Source organism: Euprymna scolopes, chromosome 13 (assembly GCF_053919585.1).
Source record: "Euprymna scolopes isolate OS-2025 chromosome 13, ASM5391958v1, whole genome shotgun sequence".
Classification (NCBI taxonomy): domain Eukaryota; kingdom Metazoa; phylum Mollusca; class Cephalopoda; order Sepiida; family Sepiolidae; genus Euprymna; species Euprymna scolopes.
In genome coordinates this window covers 41,897,311-41,920,079 of record NC_136494.1, presented here as the reverse complement: position 1 = coordinate 41,920,079, position 22,769 = coordinate 41,897,311, and the positions used below count along the sequence as shown (strand labels likewise).

Below are 22,769 nucleotides of genomic sequence, written 5' to 3'. Positions count from 1 at the left end.
ATTGATAAAAAATTTTTCAATTAAAGTTCTTTTTACTGTCAACTTTTCAACTGTTTACACATAATCACCTTAAAAAAAAGTAAAATCTTAATTTTCTTGTGAAGAGAGGATGAATTAACATAAGATACAACGTGTCTTTTGTAAAGTAATTTTCTAAAGACTATGGTACAGACCTCCACTAATACTGAAATTGGAATGTCATCTTCAATTTATAACTATTTATCCCCCCTCCCAAATACGAAAAAAAGGACTGACAGAACATATGGCCTGTAGAGACTAATACAAGTAAAGTGTAGGTGAAAATGAACTATTCTTCTTTTACCTGTGTTTGTTGCATGGGTAAGCTATTGTGCTCGGGGTTCATTTGGTCATCATTTGTGGTGATGCTTGGACATGGGTAGAGAGGCATGGCCATTCAGAGGATGAGCATTTTTCATAAATAGATAGCAAAAAAAAAATAAAAATTAGTAACACAATTCCTATCTAAATCCTAACATAAAATTAGTAACACAATTCCTATCTAAATCCTAAAATAAAATTAGTAACACAATTCCTATCTAAATCCTAAAATAAAATTAGTAACACAATTCCTATCTAAATCCTAAAATAAAATTAGTAACACAATTCCTATCTAAATCCTAAAATAAAATTAGTAACACAATTCCTATCTAAATCCTAAAAAAATATTAGTAACACAATTCCTATCTAAATCCTAAGATAAAATTAGTAACACAATTCCTATCTAAATCCTGAGATAAAATTAGTAACACAATTCCTATCTAAATCCTAAAATAAAATTAGTAACACAATTCCTATCTAAATCCTAAAATAAAATTAGTAACACAATTCCTATCTAAATCCTAAAATAAAATTAGTAACACAATTCCTATCTAAATCCTAAAATAAAATTAGTAACATAATTCCTATCTAAATCCTAAAATAAAATTAGTAACACAATTCCTATCTAAATCCTAAAATAAAATTAGTAACACAATTCCTATCTAAATCCTAAAATAAATTAGTAACACAATTCCTAGCTAAATCCTAAAAATAAAATTAGTAACACAATTCCTATCTAAATCCTAAAATAAATTAGTAACACAATTCCTATCTAAATCCTAAAATAAAATTAGTAACACAATTCCTATCTAAATCCTAAAATAAAATTAGTAACACAATTCCTATCTAAATCCTAAAATAAAATTAGTAACACAATTCCTATCTAAATCCTAAAAATAAAATTAGTAACACAATTCCTATCTAAATCCTAAAATAAAATTAGTAACACAATTCCTATCTAAATCCTAAAATAAAATTAGTAACACAATTCCTATCTAAATCCTAAAATAAAATTAGTAACACAATTCCTATCTAAATCCTAAAATAAAATTAGTAACACAATTCCTATCTAAATCCTAAAATAAAATTAGTAACACAATTCCTATCTAAATCCTAAAATAAAATTAGTAACACAATTCCTATCTAAATCCTAAAATAAAATTAGTAACACAATTCCTATCTAAATCCTAAAATAAAATTAGTAACACAATTCCTATCTAAATCCTAAAATAAATTAGTAACACAATTCCTATCTAAATCCTAAAAATAAAATTAGTAACACAATTCCTATCTAAATCCTAAAATAAAATTAGTAACACAATTCCTATCTAAATCCTAAAATAAAATTAGTAACACAATTCCTATCTAAATCCTAAAATAAAATTAGTAACACAATTCCTATCTAAATCCTAAAATAAAATTAGTAACACAATTCCTATCTAAATCCTAAAATAAAATTAGTAACACAATTCCTATCTAAATCCTAAAATAAATTAGTAACACAATTCCTATCTAAATCCTAAAATAAAATTAGTAACACAATTCCTATCTAAATCCTAAAATAAAATTAGTAACACAATTCCTATCTAAATCCTAAAATAAAATTAGTAACACAATTCCTATCTAAATCCTAAAATAAAATTAGTAACACAATTCCTATCTAAATCCTAAAATAAAATTAGTAACACAATTCCCATCTAAATCCTAAAATAAAATTAGTAACACAATTCCCATCTAAATCCTAAAATAAAATTAGTAACACAATTCCCATCTAAATCCTAAAATAAAATTAGTAACACAATTCCTATCTAAATCCTAAAATAAAATTAGTAACACAATTCCTATCTAAATCCTAAAATAAAATTAGTAACACAATTCCTATCTAAATCCTAAAATAAAATTAGTAACACAATTCCTATCTAAATCCTAAGATTAGGCAAACAAGAAAGTAGTTCTATTAAATAAATCCTTTGCTAAAAAAATCAGTTCTGTGTTCGTTGAGCTTTTACAACAACACTAGTGATTGACTCTGAATTCTCTCTCAATATTCTGTACAGACTGTTTAAGTACTGAAATTCTCTGAGTGCCTATTTGTTACAAGTATCGACAGTTTTTATATATTTTTAAAGTTTTCACAATGGATAATAGAGTAAGGTGATTTTAAAGTGTAAATGGTTGGCTATATACTATAAATATACTTGAAAATAGAATCCAAACTTATTGACTGAAACAAAATACTTGTTTGGTTCAATTTCAACTACTTAACTGCTTGGTTTTAAATCAGAAATACTCACTTATAAAAAGAAAAATGAATAAATCAATTAAGTTCAATATGGTAGAATTTCCTAACATGAATGTCTTTTAAATGTTTGTTATTGATTTGATATTTCTAGATATCTGATCCCATGGCAGACAATATTGACTTTGTAAAATTTGGTAATGATAACAGAATATTCTTTTCATTATTTTGACTCTCAAGTATATATCAGTTAATATCTTATGTTTTTAGATAGTGATGTGGTTCTCGATTAACTGTGACGAGAGTCAAAACAATAAGAATATTCTCTTGTCATAGTCCTAGTAATGAGTTACCAAAACAGCAAAGAAAACAGCACAAAATGAAATTTGCATTTATTTATTTATTTTTTGTGACTATAATTTTTTTCATTTTATATTTTACTAATTAAAAATTCTGTTTGGTATATATTAGGTACTAGACTTTATTATTTTTGAATCCGAAAAGGGAAAGATTATGTTATGTCTATGAGTTTATGATCCAGTTACGAAGAGTACAATATATGTATAATGTGTATATTTCCTCTCTGTGTTGACTGGGGACGGTAGGAGGACTTGATATTTAAAGGGAAAAATAGGAACTACTTCCTCTAAAGATGGTTACGATTGTGATGGTGTTTCTCCTAGGATGAAATGTAGGATTTTATAACAACTAAATGAGTCTAAAATGTTGTTCTAAAGTTATATAAGATAGTGGCTAATAATCTAGACATAATAAATTTGTATGTGGCATCTGTTATTGTAAACCTATAGTACTTTGGTCCAGAGGGGAATTTCTGCAATCAAAATATTATATTTGGAGATTAAACTCAATCTTTGGGAAGATTATTGAAAGAAGTGTTAAAATACTCAAATGCAACAATGAACAAACAAAATAAAACATTTGTAAATTTAATGAAGCTCTTCACTCTATGCTAATTCACACCTTTTCCCTTATAAACTTTTATTTTATTTATTTTAGGCAATTACATGTAAATAACCTAAAATATTTTAGGGTTTATAGTGGGGGAACACTTTTGCATGTAAATTTAACATAAAACAATTACCCTTTTCTGGACAAGAGAGCGTTTTTAAGGACATGTAACAATTGTTTAATCTTGGCCATTTTCTAGATCAATTTTGTGTGTCTGTGTAACTTTTTTTCTGTTAAAAAATACTTTAAAAACTTTTATAAAATAATTACATACTTTCTTGCACCAGAATTACTACCATCTATTTATTATTTATCATTGGCTACCTTTCTGTGTTAGCCTCTACAAACCATGCCTTTTTAAAATTTCTATAAGGTCTATTTTGGATCAGCGGATGAACATGTATTCATCTCCATTTAAAAAAAAAATGATTATATTGTAACACCTACCTCCCATTGTCTGTTGTCTACAGTCGTCATGGATTACAAGTTAAATGTGATCCCTAATCATGGGATTACAAATGTAACATCATCTAGTTTTAGACCCCCTAAACATATTCAGGCATTTACTGGATTCTGGAATCACGTGTGTATCATCAGTTTTAGCTCCAAAAACGTGCAGACCACTAAGTTGGTGTGGAGACACAATTTTCACACCAATGGGTTTTCAGAGATACTAAATAGTACTTTTGCTCTCCAAGATGTCTACTTGGTTGGTCGATGGTCATTGTTAGTGATTTTTTTCTCACAAAGGTCACTGTTCGGCTGAAAACACTTGTTCCTGGAAAAGCATAGTTTATTGATATCTGAAAAACTGAATCACTTTCAAAATCTGAAAAAAAAAAACAAATAAATAAATAATCAACAAGCCATTGGTAATTGTTTTCTTATTTAAAATAATTATTAGGTTAAAATATTCTTGTGTGTATATATATATTAGCCATCTGTCCTGACACATTAACATGTCCAGTGTTACGACTTTGTAAATTTGTTTATATTAATAATATATATTAGTAGCTTCCTTCAGTCTTGACAGACTATGAAAACCAACTTTAAGGGTGCTTGTGGGTGGAATTTTTGAGCCAGTAGTTTTGCAATTTCCAGTCAACATTGTTAAATACCAATGAATCTGATTTGAGTTTGTTTAGATATAGGAGTGAATGGGAGAGGGGGTGGGTGGGTTAAGGATGATAGAGGTAATGGAAGACTAGAAAGAAAAGTATTTGTATGCAAGTGTGATGACTGTCCTAAATCTTAAACATACTAGTGTGTATAGGTTCAAACAGTAGGGGAATGTGAATTTGACATATCTATGCTAAAAGGGGCTTCAGATTTAATTGGGGTTATTCAGTTATAAAAATACTTTTAATTTGACAAGAATGTTTGTGGTCAGAAAATGTTAGATTTGGTTACCCTCCTGTATATCCCCACCCCAGCACTATCATCCCTACATACATTAGTAAAGATGTTAAGAGATAAAGAAGAAAAGGAAAAGACACAGAAAAGAAAAATAAGGGGAAGAGGAAGAATAAAAAGGGGAAACCATAATAATTTATTGTTGGTGATTCTAAGGCACATCTTTCTCTTTCCTTTTCGTCCCCCATCCCTGCCCACTCCCCCACCCTCATTCCTATATCTCATCATAGGGTTTTAACTTATTTACTATTTAATAATAATACAATCTCTAAATGTATATAATTAATTTATCTCCATGCTTAGATATAATCATCTACTCTAATTGTGATGATAATTAAAAAAAGAAGGTAATGGGGGATAAATATGTTGGTGACTGATATTTATGATAATTAAAAATGATAATTGTTCATAATTATATTGATTAATAATGTTAACAACAGTGGGAAGAAAGTGTTTAAAGTAAAATTCAAAAATCAAAATGTAAAGAATAATACAAGATAAAGTGTAAATGGCAAAAGATAAAATAAGTCAAGATAATTGACCTAAAGGTATCCACGTATACATATATACGTATGTACATGTACACATTTTTTTTTTTAATTCATTTTGAGTAGATTCAAATAAAAATATTTCAGAGTTAGTCTTTAAGTTTATTTTAAATAATGGTGCATATCCTTCACTGTTTAAATTTATAATGTACTTGGTGGTTGTGAGATGTTGAAACTAGTCAGAGTTGACGATTTAAATATCATAGTTAAGAGTGCTTTAATATAGTGGAGAAAACTATTGGTTTCAATTAGAACAAAAAATCAAAGTTTAAGTTTAGGCTGATTATTAATTCTGTTTTATTTGTTTGGGTTAAGTCGTATAAAAGGATGATAGCATTTCTATAGTATAAGAGTTGAGGCAAGGACACATACTAATAATCTTAATTTTGTTGAATATTATTACTAGCAGTACCCGCTAATTGGCATTGCTCGGTGGAAGTATGCCTCCCCCCTCGAAAAAAGTTAAAGTATGGTTATTGTTCTTGCTGCTCAACCCCTAACATCCTCATGTTATGAACGGCTTTCTGAATAGACACCCATAACTCCTCATGGTAAGAATGCCTATAGGAATGTCAAGAATGGGTGGAGAAAGTATTGATCAACCCCCAGCAGTAAAAAAAAAAAAAAGAAATAAATGAATAACTAAAAAAATAGTAGCGGGGGAGGGGAGAGAAAAAATCTGATGCAGTGGGCATGCCCGTTGGAGAGAGTGGGGGGGGAACAAAAAAGCATCCATTTAGTCATTGAAGTTGCGGTAATGTTGACTGGTTAATTACCGGCCTCTGCAAAATTTTATTTAAGAACTAAAACATGTAATCCTATCCTAATGGAATGAAACAATGGAATTTCTTCCGTGTATTTATCTTTGATTATTGTTTTTATTTAATTTAACTTATCACCGTAATTCCAAAAAAACTAAAACTAAAATAAAAAATAAAAATAAACCCAAAAAACACAAAAAGAAAACACCCCAAAGCCAAATGAAGGTTTTCGTTTCATTTTGATAGAAAATAGGAAAATGTAGAATGTAAAAAAGTAAATAAACCGTTTTTAATGTCGAAAGTTTCTCCACAAAAAAATACTATGTTACATTGGCGTGATCCAGAAACCCTTATATTTCGACTCTGCTCCTTTATCCACTGATCCACAGTGACAAAGTTAAAATAACATGTTTTTTTACTATTTAAACCAAATCTAGAAAGAACGCTAGACGCGCATGCATGGTTAGCGAAGGAACAATTTTTTGTGACCCCTGTTGAATTCACTGTTTTTTAAAACGGAAAAAAGAAAAAGATTAACGTACATTTATAAATATTGAATCTCCCCCCCCCCAATACAACAAATGTGGATTATTTTGACTTTTTAAGTATTTTTGAATGTTTTCTAGTTGATCAAAAACTGTAATTGAGATAAATATAGGACACTAAAACCGGATATGATGAATAGAAGCTGCAACAGAATTGTTTTAAATCTAACAATATGTAAATAACGTTAATGCAAGTAATAGGAAATGGCATGTGTAACTTTAAAATGAAAGTTTTAAGTGGAATAAATGATTGAATTGCCGTAGTGAATTAGGGCTGCTGTGTTTGTTTTTTGTATATTTGTGTATAATCCAGAATAATAGAATGTCATCGTTGAAGCCAATGACAATGGGCAGACTGTTATGGGGGAGAAATCAGTTTTGTATAGGAAAGTGTATTTGTGTGCAATCCAGTTAATAACGGTGTCAGGTCAATATAGGTATAATTGTTATAGAAGTACCCAGGTATTTAAATGAAAAGGTGCATTTTTGTGGTATATGTAGTGTTGGAGGAGTATGTAAATGATTAAGGAGGTGTGATTTGTAATGTTTACAATTTATTGATGTTTCTTGTTTCTTATTTAGGAGTTTATTCTTATCTTTAAATTTAATGATAAAGAGTTTTTCATTTAAGCAAAGGAAACAAGGAAAGTTAAGTGATTGACAAGTTCTGTTGTTTTTTTTATCGTTTTTTTTTTTTCAGGATTTCCCAGTTAACAATTGGTGTTAAGCTTTTTCCTATTAGTTCACTGAATTATGCAGCCAATGATGTCTTATCACTATACTTTAAATTCATGAAGCAACTTTTATGGCGAGTGTATCTTTGTTTAAAAGTGTAGCTAGATTGACCTATGTATAATTTGTTAGTGGCAGGGTCCTCCTTTGCTCTAATGTTAGCTAGGTATATAACAGATGTTATTAGACAGTTCTGTTTGAGGGGACAATTAGATTTATCTATACAACTACAAGTTTTTATTTTTTACTCTGGTTACATTCTGTTTTTATTATTTAAAGTTTTATTGTTATGGTTTTTTATTCTTTCTAAGTTATTACTGCAAATATAACTTAATTTAACAGTGTTTTTATTAAATATTTTGTGGAGGATATTGTTGGAGGAGAAGTGTAGTTTAATGAAATTTAAGAAATTTTTCTTAGGTTGGTTTTAACTATTTGATTGAAGGGAGGGGGTAAACCAAATGATTTTCCTTTTACGGTTTCTTTTAGATGTGGATGTTTTCTTTGCAGGCATTATATACTCTAATTGAGTTTTTTAATATCCACTGTTTACAAGGGTCTTATTGTAAAAAAATTTAATGTTTATCGAATATTTCCTTGGATGAAGAGTTAGAGCTAATTCTTCTGTTAATGGATTTGGGGATATGTTTAATGATAGCTTTAGGATGATTTAAGAGAAGGGTTAATGTTATCTTTTGTATAGGGTTCATAATTTCCTTGTTTAAGTTCAGTGTCTTTAGGAAGTGAGCTAGGTTTATGTTTGTGGCAATTTCAAACTTAAGATTTATTCTTTTGAATTCTTTTATAATAATTTTTTGATTTTATCACATTTAGAGCCGTCAGCATTTTTTATTAGAAGACCATCATCTCTATGTAAACCAATTGTATCAACCTCTATAATCTTTTAGTTAGATTGTACAGGATAAATCCATAATTTTGCAGAGTCAAGCAACCTATAGGAATATCAAATGGTCCAGCTTTATTTTTAATCCATTGTTGATTTCTACTAATCTGGATAGTGTTTCTGCATTTTCTAATGATATCAATCTCGTCCTTGGAGATGTCAGTAAGGAGAGAAGCAAATTTCATGGTGTCATTGAAGAGTTTTTTAGTAATAAAGGGATAGTAATTTATGATATCAAATTGGATGAAAGAATATTTATCCTTGTTTTTTATCCTAGAGAATCAATCGATTGCATCAGCCGTATTTGATCCATTGGTTTAGATTATGTGCTCTTGATTTGAGAATTAATTCCTTCTAAGATCCTTTTACTGATTTTTCCGAGTCTTTAGTTGGTTTGTCGAAATCTTGCTTATGGTCTTTTAAGAGAATATAAGCTTCCTTATTTACTAATTTAATAATTCTATTACTAATTTCTAGCTTGTTGATTATTGATTTGCTGTCTAAGTTAATTTTTTCTACTAAATCAACATGTGTTTTTTATAATAACTTGTAATGTTCTGTTCCAATAATTTAAAATATTCTGTCTTGTTCACCTTATAAAAGTTCTGGGTTTTATCTGCCTTAACAAGTATTTCTTTTGTATTTTGAATTTTTAAAAATAATTTTGTCTAATCCTTTTTGGAAGTTATTTTTTCTGTTGTGTAATATCTCTCACCATTTTTGCCAGATCTACTTCAAAGTAATCCAATTGTTCAACATAAGGTGCTAATTGCTGACTTTTAAAACCGTAATGATCCTTGTCACCTTTATTCATTGAGTTAAGGGAAAAAATGTGCCTTCCATTTCATCTTTCTGAGTACATCTTCTATTTTCATTGTGAGGATAATTCCATCTATATGCGATTGGAATGTTTTTAAGCGAGATGTTAAAGTTGTTTTTTTTTTTTTTCATTGTTTATGACTGACTGACCAAAACATGCTTATGACTGTGTAGCAACATATTACTGCTTCTACTTAATTGGCTGAAAAATGCGAAGCTCAGTGTTTGTTTACAAACAGGCGGTTTGAGCACTGTAAAAGTGGTGGCGGATGTCTATTTAAATAGACATTCCGACGAGTTATTTGCGGGCGTCGCTTCCATGGTCGAGTGGGAGAACTGCCGACTGTCAACACCACGGTTCTAGGTTCAATCCTTGGGTTGGGAGAGATGCTAGTCTAGCGGCACTGATGAGTTGTGATACAACGAAACAGGACTGTATGTCGATGAATACAAATATATATATATATATATATATATATATATATATATTCTGTATACAAAGAAAATGTATAGTTATACTTTCCAAATTTATGAAACATAGTTTGGATTGGCTAGAGTTTTTGTTTTCAATTTAACGTTCCTACTATGTTCCTTATAGTGAAATTTGGCGATTTGATCTCAAATCGTGACTGGCACTAACGTAGATTTCTCAAGAACTGCAGAGAAGACTATTTAATCATCTGAAAAACGATGCTTTTATTGATGCATCACTTGCACTCCTCTCTCTCTCTCTCTCTCTCTCTCTCTCTCTCTCTCTGTGATTATCATATCTACATCAATGACTCCTCTTTATGTTATTTTCCTTTTTCTTTTTAATAATAATGTTATTTTGCTCTATACATGAAGTCTTGGTCTCCCCTCTCGCACATAGCAATTTTAATTTAATAACTTTTTTTTCTTTTTTTACTAAATCAACTTTCCCATTTATCAGATAGAGTTTCACTGCAAGAATCTATCTTTCAGTAATTCATCAAAAACACCCCAGTTAACCTGTGTAACCCTTTTTGATTTTACCAGTTGGTTTTTTAACTTTGAATGAAAAAAAGAATTAAACAGCAGATTTTTTCTTGCAAAAAATTTACAAGTAGTTTATCTTCAGGCAAAGATGAGCAGTGTTCAGGAGTACAGTGGAAGAGGCAGGAAAGAGAGGAGGGATATTCCTCTTCATTATCTCCTCAAAACTCTCTGACTCTCCACAATTTCCAAAGGGTCTGAAGTATCCTTCAGAGAATGGACAAAGTTAATATGCCCTTGCCTTGTGATTGATCCACATGCGACCAAATCACCTCACGGGCTGTTCTCGGAGAGAGAAAAAAAGTTAATTATGCCTGCTACATCGCATTCTCCTTCGAGAAGTGAATTAGTTTCTGATGATTTCCACAAATTCATTCTTGTCTAATTTTGTAATATCTAGAGTAGTAGTAGGCAGAGTTACTGTCTTCTGGCTTTGGCATGAAGAAATAAATGAAAACCTCATTGTATTTCTTTTTTTTTTTTTTTTTTTTTGTTTTCATGACTAATTTTTAAAATAGAGGCTGTAACTTATTGTCCCCATGTTATCAACAGAAAGAATGGAGATTCACGTTATAAAATTAGGACCCTGTTTTTTTTAACCATCTATATGCATAAATTTGTATTCCTGTCTGTTTGTTTGTTTACAATTTGATTAATATATACAAAGAGTCCATTAGTTTAGTATTTCATTTATTTCTATATATAGTATGATTCTTAAAAAATATACGATTAAGAATTTACCTCATTTGTTTATTATATTAAGGAGAATCAATTGTACTAAATAGCTGTATGTTAGTTTAAGTTTCTAGCAAAAGAGTTGTTTTAAGTGTTCTATTTAAGATTATTTCATCAACTCTAAATAACAATTATATTGATAATATATTAAATTTATTTGGAATTATTATTTCCGACATTGATTTTTTTTTTTTTTTTATGAAACGAGTACAATTATTTCCCCTGATGAATTTTTTTTTTTAATACGTTTCGAAGTTTGAAAGATAAAAAAACAAACTCTTCCCAAATAAATTAATTTGGTAATCGCAAGACGTTTTTAACATGAAAAAATAATTTCATGCAGACAGATGTTTTGCTTTATTTTTAAATATTCGATACTCTTGCATAATTTGACCCGGATTCTCGGGAATTCCAGTCAAACATGGATTGGGCGAGACCGGCAATCATCGGTTTAAGCTGAGCGTTGTAACAGACGCTTTAAAAACAAACCGGAAAAAAATACAAATGTAAATAATCAAAAATAATAAAAACCTACCTTTTAAAGGACTGAAAATTTTTTATTTGATTTTATATATATATATATATATATATATATATTTTTTTTTTTTTTTTTGCAAAATATTTATCAATAAAAAGTTGTTTTTTTTTCCTTCAAGAAAAGTTTTACTTTTTTTTACCGTAAATTCTTAGGTGTTAGTACATTTTTTTTTTTTTTCCCAAGACTTTTTGTTCTGTCAAGTTTTATTTATTTATTTATTTTTTTTTTTTTGGGGGGGGGGTCCACAAAAATTTTATATATACATATATAAAGAAAATACGTAAAAATATGTTTAGGAAAAGTGTAAATTGTTAGATGAAAGGAACAGGAAAAAATTTATTATTTTTTTTTCAAGAAAACTTAATATTTTTATTTTATTTTATGTTTTTTCTATGGCTGTTCAGATAAGGATATTTACTTAGGAATCTTTTACTTCGATCGACTGTTGAAAAGCCATCGATAGCAAAGAGGGAGGAGATAGGGTAAAGGAAATGTGTAAGTGTGCTCCAATATAATACCACATTCCCTTCGCATATTTTTAAGGGTAGCCATTTTGGACGCTGATAAATAAATGATTTTTACTATCGTTAGAATCTCACCTGGTGGAGAGGGTATCACATACTTCTTTTTTTTTTGGGGGGCGATTACATTTACATGTTTTTATCTGTTCCTTTACTTTTGAAATTGTGTGTGTGTGTGGAGGGGGTATCGACGTTACTCACGATGAAAATGATTAATATCCTTAATATAGTTAGTAGGTATGTTCAAGACTGAACTTTATGTCGATCTGGGCAACGCGGGGTACCCATGCTAGTATAATATAAAACAGAACAATGAACTATATTTTTTACTTTCCAAAACGTCTACTACTTTTCTTTTAATTAAAGATGTTTGTTTTTTGTTTTTATATGAGGCTCCTACAATTTTTTCTTGAAAAAATTAAAAAGTTGTATATATATTGGGGAGCAACAAGAAAATAAAATCTGAAATAGTTTTGAAAAAAAAAATGTTAATTAAAAAATGATTACTTCTTCTGGTAAAAATGCAAAAAACAAAAAGAACTGTTAAAACATGCCGTTTTCTAGATAGTAAAATGAACTTCACTCTAAAGTCTAAAATATAATTTTTCAGGGTGTTGAAGTGCAATTGCATAAAAAGCAATATAATTTTCTAATTTTGGGGGAGGGAAGGAACAAACGGTAAAATTTTATTAATTTTTTATTGGAAAATAATAAAATAAAATAATCACTTCAAGATTTAAATATATCGTCCATGATTTTATTTATGTGCTTAAGTTTGGATTTTAGACTAAAAAAAGGTTTTTTAGTCAAAAAAAATTTTTTTTTTAGTCCATTATAAATGAATGGCTTTGTAACTATTTAAAATTCAAAAGTGATTCAACTAATAAATAGAATAAAGTGTAGGGATACTCTTGGAGCAAAGGAAAACAGTAAATTTTACATGCATCCTTGTCATCAAATTATGAAAAAATATTGGGATAAATTGCAAAAACTGAAGTGATGTTTCTAAATGTGTATATGTTTTTTGAAAACGTGCATTATATCTCAGTCAACTAAGTAATTTTTAACATTCAAGACTTTGAAACATGTTTAGGTTTATTAATCATCAAAAAGGATAAAAATGAAGAAAAAAACATGGAGAATAGCAGTCAAAGAGGGACTTGAAAGTATAAAGGTTGTTCCAAAAGTAAAGTCTCTTACTTTTTTTTTTATAAATGAAAAAGTTGAAGAGCTATAAAGACGGGAGGGATACCATTAAAATGAGTGACCTTTTATGCTCCATAATTTATTTTCCTACATAGTTACAACCATTCTCAATGCACTTTTTCTAGGAATTCAATGATGCTTTTTTGCTTCCAGTGCACATCCATAACAGGAGTTGCTTTCTTAAGAGTCTGACACTCAATATCTGTAACAAAGAGATGAAACTTTCAAACCATGAATGCATAAATTCAGTCATCATAACAATGCAATTTGCAATCCTCTCTGATCCATTTGGGTGGAATAAAAAATAGAAAGCATTACTTTTGGAACGTCCCTTGTAACAATGATCAAGAGAGTTGTACGTGTACAGTAAGTTTATGTGGAATCTCTAGAAATGAGACATGGTCAAAGGTAATGACAACATCTATTCATACGTAATGTATCAACTTTATTTACAACTTGTTGAAACAACCAAAAGTAACAAGCTAAGAAATGTTCAAAGATCTAGACAAGAAAATATGGTGCTGTTAAGATTTCAAGGACACATTCCAAAGTACGAGGGGCGTGCAATAAGTAATGCCCCTGACCCACTTCCCATAGCAGTAGAGCAACGAAACTTGGCACAGTTATTAGTCTTTCTCTACATAAGAACCACCCAGAGTTGTGCATTTCTCCCATCGTTTGATGCAGCTCTGGAGACCGTTTTTGTAGAACACCCCAGGTTGGTCCTCCAACCACGACGTGACTTCAGAAATCAAGGCTGCATCATCTGGAAAACGCTTTCCTTTCAAAAACAACTTCATGGCTGAGAAGAGGTGAAAGTCAGAGGGTGCAAGGTCAGGAGAGTAGGGAGGATGGGGTAGGATTTCATAACCACATGCTCGTGCTTCTGATCTGGCGACATGCGAGTTGTGGACCAGAGCGTTGTCCTGCAGGAGGAGGGTACCTTTGCTGATCTTGCCCCGCCTCTTGATTTTGATAGCTTCCCTTAATTTCCTCAAAAGTGAAGCATAATAGGCTCCTGTAATTGTGGTACCCTTTGCCAGAAAATCTGTCATCACTACTCCATCCTGGTCCCAGAAGACTGTGAGCATGACCTTGCCAGCGGAGGGCTGCACCCTTGCCTTCTTTGGAGGTGGTGAGTCCAAGTGCTTCCACTGTATTAACTGGGCTTTGATCTCTGGATCATAGTGAGGGACCCAGGTTTCATCCTGTGTAATCAGTCTTTTGAAAAACTTAATTCATCCTCGAGCACTCAACGCGTTCTCGCTTCTGGAATGGTGTGAGCAACCTCGGAATCCATCTGGCAGACACCTTATGCATATGCAAATGGTCATGAATGATAGTTTCCACAGACCCTGTACTAATATTGACATCTTGGGCTATTTGGCGAATAGTAATGTATCGATCTTCCAAAATGGCAGCCTCAACTTGACGGACAGATGCCTCATCAATGGCAGAAGGGAGGGGGCGACCAGGTCTAGGAGCTGTTTCCAGACTTTTGGCCGTGTTTGAATTCACGATGCCAGCGTTTTACAAGGTCATATGATGGGGCATTATCACCACAAGTTTCTTTCATTTCATCAAAAGTCTCCTGTGGTGTGCGTCCTTTCAAATACAAAAACAGGATCACTGCTCGACATTCAACAGGCTCCATTTCACACCTGACTCAGTTTAAACACCTGTAAAACAGAAACCACAATTAGTTCAGAGCTGTAATTTGCCACATAACCCGTAGAGATATAAATCATTGCACATGCAAAATTTCAGCTAGATCAGACAACTGGAAGTGGGTCAGGGGCATTACTTATTGCATGCCCCTCGTATAGTGAGTCAATATGTGATACAGCCAAAAATGGAGAGTTATCAGTTAAGAGGGTCGTAGGGTAGGGGAAAATGGTTTTCTGTCCACATGTAAGCTGCTAGTATATTAAAAAATGTGACTTGTGTTGTTTTTTCAAGATGCCGGTAGCCAGTGGCTATGGCAAGAGATTGTTTGTCCGCGAAGGATCTGTGTGGCATTTAGAAACATTGTATTATAAATGATAATAACAGAATTAAAAATATGTTTGCTTGTTGGGGTCATCAAATATATAGAATGGCCAATAATAACTAGAACAGCAAAAATTGAAGAATCATCAGTTAAAAGAGACTTAGTGTGTGTATGTATTTAAGTAGTGAATGAGCTAGTAAGACTGGCAAGATGTTGCTATATTTAAGAATTAGTTCATGACTCTGACTTGTGTTGTTTTGTAAACATTGTGAACGCTAAGAACATTAGTCCAAATAATACAAAATCACTTTCTATTCAACTGTTAATACTTCCAAATTCCTTTTAAATTTCCAAAGGTCATGAAGTAATTCTTTTTTCTCAACTATTGCCAAAAGATTAAAATGGTTGTTTGTATATAAATGGGAATGCATGCTGGTGAATTTAATTTTGCAATTGATCTTTTTTTAAATAGATTTTTGTAAATGTTATTTTATTTTACGTTATTGCATTTTTTTATTTTAATAATAAATTGATTACTGCAAAATAAAAAAAAATCAATATGTAATCATCAAATTTACGTTGATATGAAAAATATACACACACATCGAATGTTATGTCATAATGTTATTAATATTGAGATATATAGTGATTTTTTTTTTATGCATCTCTGTTTCAATTCTTTGATTATATTTTGTAGCTACAAACTCTTTTGAAAGAAAGAAAAGTGTATAAAAGAAATGCGTGCTTGTATAGATCGCTACCCAAGGTAAATATGCTAGGTAAAAATAAAATAACAGATAAATTATAGGTAATACTTGTGATGGTAAAAAAATTAGCATTCACCAAAATTGATGGAAAATAATCCAGTAGTTTTTTTTCATTTTTTTTCATTTTTTTTATTTAAAGTGTAACATTTCTGTTGAGCGGAGAAAACGCAATTTTTGTTTAGATAATGAAATATATAATTTAATATTATACTGGATACATTTCTGCAATTTGGCAAATGATCATTTACAGTGGATTTTCAAGGGTTAGATTAGGATTACAGTTTAAAAAAAAAAAAGGGTTAGATTAGGATTACAGTTTAAAAATCATATTTTTCTAGAGAATTAAAAAAAAAAAACTAAAAAAAAAAAAAAAACATTGATTTCTGTAAATTTTTGTGAAAGCTTATTTTTTACCATTACAAGTATTTCCTAAAATTTTCCTGCTATTTTATATTTTCAACTAGCATGTTTACTTCAGGTGGCAATTTATAAAAACACCCAAAACTAATATTAAATGTAATTAAAGAATATTGTATGATTTGAAATGATGTAATATTGATATTTGTTACAACTCTCCTGCAGTCTCACTTTGAGAATTTATTTTCTAAGATTGAAAAGATTATTTTCTAACAAAACTTAATTGAATGCAACTTTATTTTTGTCTTATATTTTTCTTATCTTTCATTAAATATTTATAGTTTGAGATTCTCAAGGCTTGACTGCATTTGTTTTTAGCTATTCTTTTTTTACTATGTAATTTTTCGAATGTATTAAAAAGCAACAAGATCTGGTCACAAAGTAGGGGATTTTTTATTTTTTTATTTCAGAGGCCTAAGGATGTGTGACCAAAGCCCATACACCATAGAAGAAAGACTGGTATCTTCCGTGTGGATGCACGAGCGAGTGTTGAACCGTCAGAAAATTCCTGAGATAAGACAAACTTTTGAGCGGCGTTTTGGAAAACCTGCTCCAACACCTCGTGTACTGCGTAAATGGGAAAAGAAAGCATTTGAATCTGGCAGCGTTTTGGACGCAACTCGTTGCGGGCGACCTACAAAATCTACTGAACATATTCCGATGATAGAAGAATCGTTGATCCGTTGTCCAACTCAGTCTGTACGGAAACGCTCTTCTGAGTTACAAATCCCCAGGAGCACTTTAAGAAGAGTCCTCAGAATAAAATTTACACCCAGGAAAAAGAGTAAAAAAACTGATCCACCACTTTGTGACCAGATGTTAGAACCATCGCAAATTAAACAAGAAATTTCTTGACTCATCAAATCACTATCTCCATTTCCTTCTAATTTCATATCTTTTAAATTCACTGGGACTATAAAAAAGAAAATTAATTTCCATTCTCGCCAAGTCATTAGATATTTATTGATTGCTGCTAATTCTGCCACAATGCTTTCTGAACAATAAATACTAACAATTTAGAATAAAAAAAAAAAAGAATGGATTTAATCAACAGACATTCACTAAGAAATATTTTTCTCTCGTTTATTTTTTATCTTCAATAAAAAAAAATTTCCAAAAATATTCTTTCATATTTTATTTTTGGATGGGACAAGGAAAAAATCTCTTCTGGCTAATGATGATACTATTGAAATTTAATAAAAGAATTGTAAAACAGTTGCTTTTAAATATGTTCAGTATAAAACTTAGAATGTCAATTTTTCCTATAAATATTGAAATTTTAAAAAATTTAAATTGAAATAATATTCTAAATGCATGAAAAATTAAAATTTTTTTTTATTTTGTTAAAAGTTTTAGCAGCTACTCGAATGATTAAGATTTCATCTTTTAACTAAGATGTCTGAAAAATAGGGATTTTTTTTTTTTTACTCCACCCCAAACAAGGCATATTGCACCTTGGGTGTAAGGGGCTACTAATTGGGACCATGCCTATAAAAGATTAAGATGTTAGTTTACGTAGCATTTGAACTTGTGTATATCAGCGTAGGAATGTACGGATCTACTTGTTTCAATTGATGGGAGTCTTACAAGCAAAATTGAACGATATGCAGAATGCATTAAATACTTGATGAAATATGTTTCAAAATATATTGTGCCTTAATGGCAAATATCTGTTGCCTTAAATCATTGCAAATTGCATCAGAAAAATCAAGTTCTCCTGACATGCTTTGAATATGCGTCTATGAAAGGGTCATTCTAAAAGTAAAAATGTATTTGAGGTCAGCAGTTACGCAGAGGTTGAATAATGCCTAAGAAACCATTAGTTTCTATGGGAAAATGTTGGATTTTTATATAATGTATATTTAAAACCTTTTTCAGCAAATTGTTTTAGTAGAAGTTGTTTAGTATTTTGTGAATACTTCTGCCTTTGACATTATCTAATCACTTGCCTATGTCATTTAGTTTGCTAAAGAAAGTCTAAATTCCCTTAAAAAAGTTAATCAAAAGTTTGAGAAATAAAATTCCAGTCATGATTTAACAAATCTAACTTTTTTTTTTTTTTTTTTTTTTTTTTTTTTTACAATTAATCTTGAAATAATGAATGTTGCTTAACTATGACAGACTATGGGCACCCGCAAAGGGTTGCCTGCGCGTGAAATTTTTGTGGCAAGAGACGCGCAATCTCCAGCCACACCTCTCCTGAATCAACATTGTTAAATACCAGTGACAAGTGAAGTGTATGTATAAGACGACTGGAAACAAATGCCGAGATAAGCGGAGAGCACATACAATATATGTGTTGGGGTGGAGAGGGCTCTCGTAAGCCGTGGTGAAGGCAACCTTTCTAGGAGAAGCAAATCTCTGATTTAAAAAACCATAAAGCGGGAGACCAGTACCCGCATTAAGCTAGTCTGCAGTTTAATTTGTTGCTGGCTATCTTGGTCTTGCTTGTTGCTGGATCTCAACATTTTGAACAGAGAGAGAGATTTAGCTGTCGTCCAAAGCTAAGACTCTGTAACATCATCTTTGTATAGATACTCCCTCAGGCATTTGGGCTCATGGATTTTAAGTGTCCGAGGGAGTGGCACTCGTCTGGCAAGACGTTGCAATCATCATATATATATATATATATATATATATATATATATATTAATCTCTTTTTCTTTCTTATAATTTGATAAAAAGAAAAATGCTTTGTATAGATGAAGAACAATTTTATTTTAAAGTTTGGTTTTGAAGAAGAATGATGCTGTTTCTCTAAAAAGAGTTACAGCAGAAATATGTAAGCACATATGTAGCCAATAATGTTTGTATAAATAAATATACTATAATATATAGCTTGCACGTTCATCTATAATATACTGCATTAGCACTTTCTGATGAACACACAAGTTTCAATGGATTTACATCTAGGAAATTACGATACAACCATTGTGTGTTTCGATTTCAGACTGAGAATGTTTTCTTTTGATTAAGAATCAGCCTAACCTGATGTTGTGCACAATACAATGTGCACAACATCATTTTCAAAAGTTGTGTTCAACTCCATTTAGATGATATTGAGCACATTTTGGGTTAATGACTTTCAGAATAGGTGAAAGGCTGACTGGAAAAGCAGCAATGGAGTATTCCTTGCAATAGCAAGGTGAAAACTGAGACAAAACTCTTGAGTGTTGATTCTATTTAATGAAAATCATCAGCTCCCTAAAGTGAATTCGTTCTCAGCATATGTAATCCAGGATTTCAAGCATATAATCACAACAGTCAACATTTCTAATTTCATTTACTTTTTGCCAAAGTGCTGAGATAATTTGGGGAAAAAGCTGCAATATTTCTTTGACGTTTCAGACATAAATAACACTGACTTTGCACTTTTAAAATCTGACAGTATTGGGCATTTTGTTTCATTAGTAATAAAACTATCAGACAAGATCTTGTGTATCTGTGTGTTTTCCCAAGCATGCCAGAAATATGTGTTGGTTTCAAGTATCACATTTAAACATTAAATACGAAGAATGTAAAGATGAATTTTATGAAAAAATTTCAAATGTTGATAGATTCACTCTTTTTGTTAATGATAATGTAGCGGCCAATGTTTACACATCGACATCCAAAATCAAAATGCGTAAACTCGTACGCATATCGTCTACGCATGCACTATCCTGAATAAAAGCAAATAATTATATTTTGGACCAGTCAGAAAACTCAGCCATCTAAATCCTTTAAAAAGTCAGATTTTTTATCAATAAACCAATGGAGCCCAGTTAATCCAAGACCACAGATCAGTGTCGATGTGTGCAGACGATGTGCATACAAATGAGTTTATGAATTTTGATTTTAGACGTCAATGTGTAAACATCGGCCGCTGCAATGAAATACACAATGTCATAACATGAAAAAAAATTTGGAGACAAAATTTGTTAATTCTGATTTTTTCTTTCACTATAATATCTTCACATATCAGGTCTGTTATTGCAAACATTGTTTATCATGGCTATCCACTCCCTTCTGCATTTGGTCTTTCTGATGAGATCTATGGTCTTGTTTCCAGTGACCCTGTTATGACTGTTGATGAGCTTTGTTCATTGTTTTCCTTTGCTTTTTTTCTGGCAATTTTTTTTCCTAACATCAAGCTTTTTTCCACGTCATCCACTCACATTAAATGGCTGAAAAACTTTGTCTGATGTGGACAAGAGCAGTAAGGCACCTCCTTCCTTTCGCTAGCCTGTGGAAGACCCTTGAACAAAGTCGAGTATCAACTCCCCTACTGATCGGGATACATGAAATCATGGCAGGCAGGTGATGGATGGATTGTTAAGTAATGGATTTTTAGAAACTGGTTAACCTTTCGTTGTGTTAGGGAAATGATACTGATTTAAGTACAATGGCTAAGACTTCCCACTCTGTTTGAGCAAGTAATTGCAACCTACTATAGGTAATCTTTTTTGCAAAGAACATCATGGTGAAACAAATATGCTGAATATATATAACTATATATATATATATATATATATATATATAGTTATACGGTCTCTAGGTCTGCTGGGAACGGCAGAGATGAGGGCGCAACAGGATATTAAAAAAATAAAAATGATGATTCCCCTGGGTTTGTAACAAAATACTAACATAGGGAAAAATGGGGATATCCAGTTCTCATGACAACAGTAAGATCAAGACAGCAAAACACATAGGAATAATGAGAACAAAGACCAATGGAAAATTAACAAACTTTTATTCATATAAAAATAAATAAAATTCAAGAAAAGAAGAAAAGATATGTAACTAAGTGAAATAGTTTCATGTCATTCAAGTTTTATTGAGAGAACAATATATAACCAACATATAACACGGTCAATATTCATATCAAAGAAACATTTGTCTGCTCAGTTTAAGAGGGATCATAAGATATATGAGAGAGAGATGAAAAGTTGGATAACTCACTGATTTCCTTTTTAAAATGTGTCCTTTCATTTTTTTTTTTATATTTCTTTCCTTTAGTTTGTTTATATATCTGTCCTTGATATATTTTGTAACTGCTTTCTGCCCTTTTCGATTGCCTTACCTCATTATGCACATGTGTTGTTTGCTCCAAATCTTCGTTTCCGATGCTCATATGAAGTCAGTCGTTAGTAATTTGCCATTCTTTCGGTCTTTCGCTCAGCTATATCGTTGATGGGTTTATTCTTGTTCAGTTGTTTTTTGCTTTAATCACTAGCCAAAAACTTTTTGACATTGTCGCCACTGCCGTCTTGCTGCTATAGTCAGTTTCATAACGTTGTTGTCTTTCACTGTATTTGTCGCCCCCTACTTTCGCTTTGTCGCTTTCAAGTCCAGAGGCCCAACTAGCTGCTGATGACCCTTGTCAGTCCTCTCTATCTCTATAACTGTCTCTTTTTCCCTCCACCACTCTCTCTGGTTTATAGGTTCTTTCTATCTTTTCTCTCCCTTTCTCCCCCTCCTCTCTCTGTTCCTTCCTTTCTTTGTTCTTTGTTTACATAATTCACAGGGCAGACGACATCGGCTTTTGGAGAGCAAAAAAAATAATAAAAATAAAGAAATTCTCTCTTGGTTTGAAATTCAATAAAAATAATTTATTACATATGTTGTTAAAATATATATATATATATATATATATATATATATATATATATATATGAAAATAGAGGATATTATGAATTGTAGCTTTATGATATCATTCACCTATCTTTGTGACGTCATTCAGTGTGAATGATCAGTTAGAAGCAAACTAGATAAGAGCCACAGTTTCAATAATACACTAGACTTAAGTCAGTATTTGTGATATCTATTATTAAATCTCATCTTCTTCCTCTTGTTTTCTCTTTTATTTTTCTTCTGTTTTTCTCTTCTCCTCCTCTCTTTCCTGTTCTCTTAGCAAGAAAGAAATCTCTATGGATATACTTAAAAAAAAGGATAAATCCTATTTTGATGTCCTCATTTATCTTTGTGACGTCATCCAGTGTACATGGTGATAAGATACAAGTAGTATACTGGGCAGCACCTGATCAATTGGGTTAGTATTTGTTATGTATACTATTAAATGTTTCTCTTTTTTATTCTCTGTTGTGATTCTTTATTTTGTTTTGTTCAATATTTGATCTCCTTTTAGTGGCTGCCATTTCTACTTTTTCAAAATGGATATTGATGAAAAAAAGAAGATTCGTGAAATCCTGACCAAGTAAGTATATTTTAGACACAAATTGTAATTAAATTATGCAAAAACACATGATCTATATGAAAGAGATTCAGCTATTTTAAATAGCTTCAATATATTAGATAAAACAATGAAATGCC

At 31.0% G+C, this 22,769-nt stretch overlaps 1 protein-coding gene across 3 annotated transcripts in view; it reads left to right on the top strand.

Annotated features, from left to right (window-relative positions):
• LOC145291989 (pre-mRNA-splicing factor CWC25 homolog) overlaps positions 1–22,769 on the top strand; it is a 60,268-nt gene that overhangs the window by 10,790 nt on the left and 26,709 nt on the right. Inside the window, exons 1-2 of one of the 3 annotated variants that reach the window (XM_080137951.1) lie at positions 22,350–22,488; positions 22,585–22,653. In XM_080137951.1, the coding sequence (XP_079994077.1) occupies positions 22,610–22,653 (44 nt within the window). In that variant the 5' untranslated portion in view covers positions 22,350–22,488; positions 22,585–22,609. Of the gene's footprint in view, positions 1–22,349; positions 22,489–22,584; positions 22,654–22,769 lie in introns of those variants that run through there. The other 2 variants (XM_080137950.1, XM_080137952.1) reach the window with 2 other exon arrangements.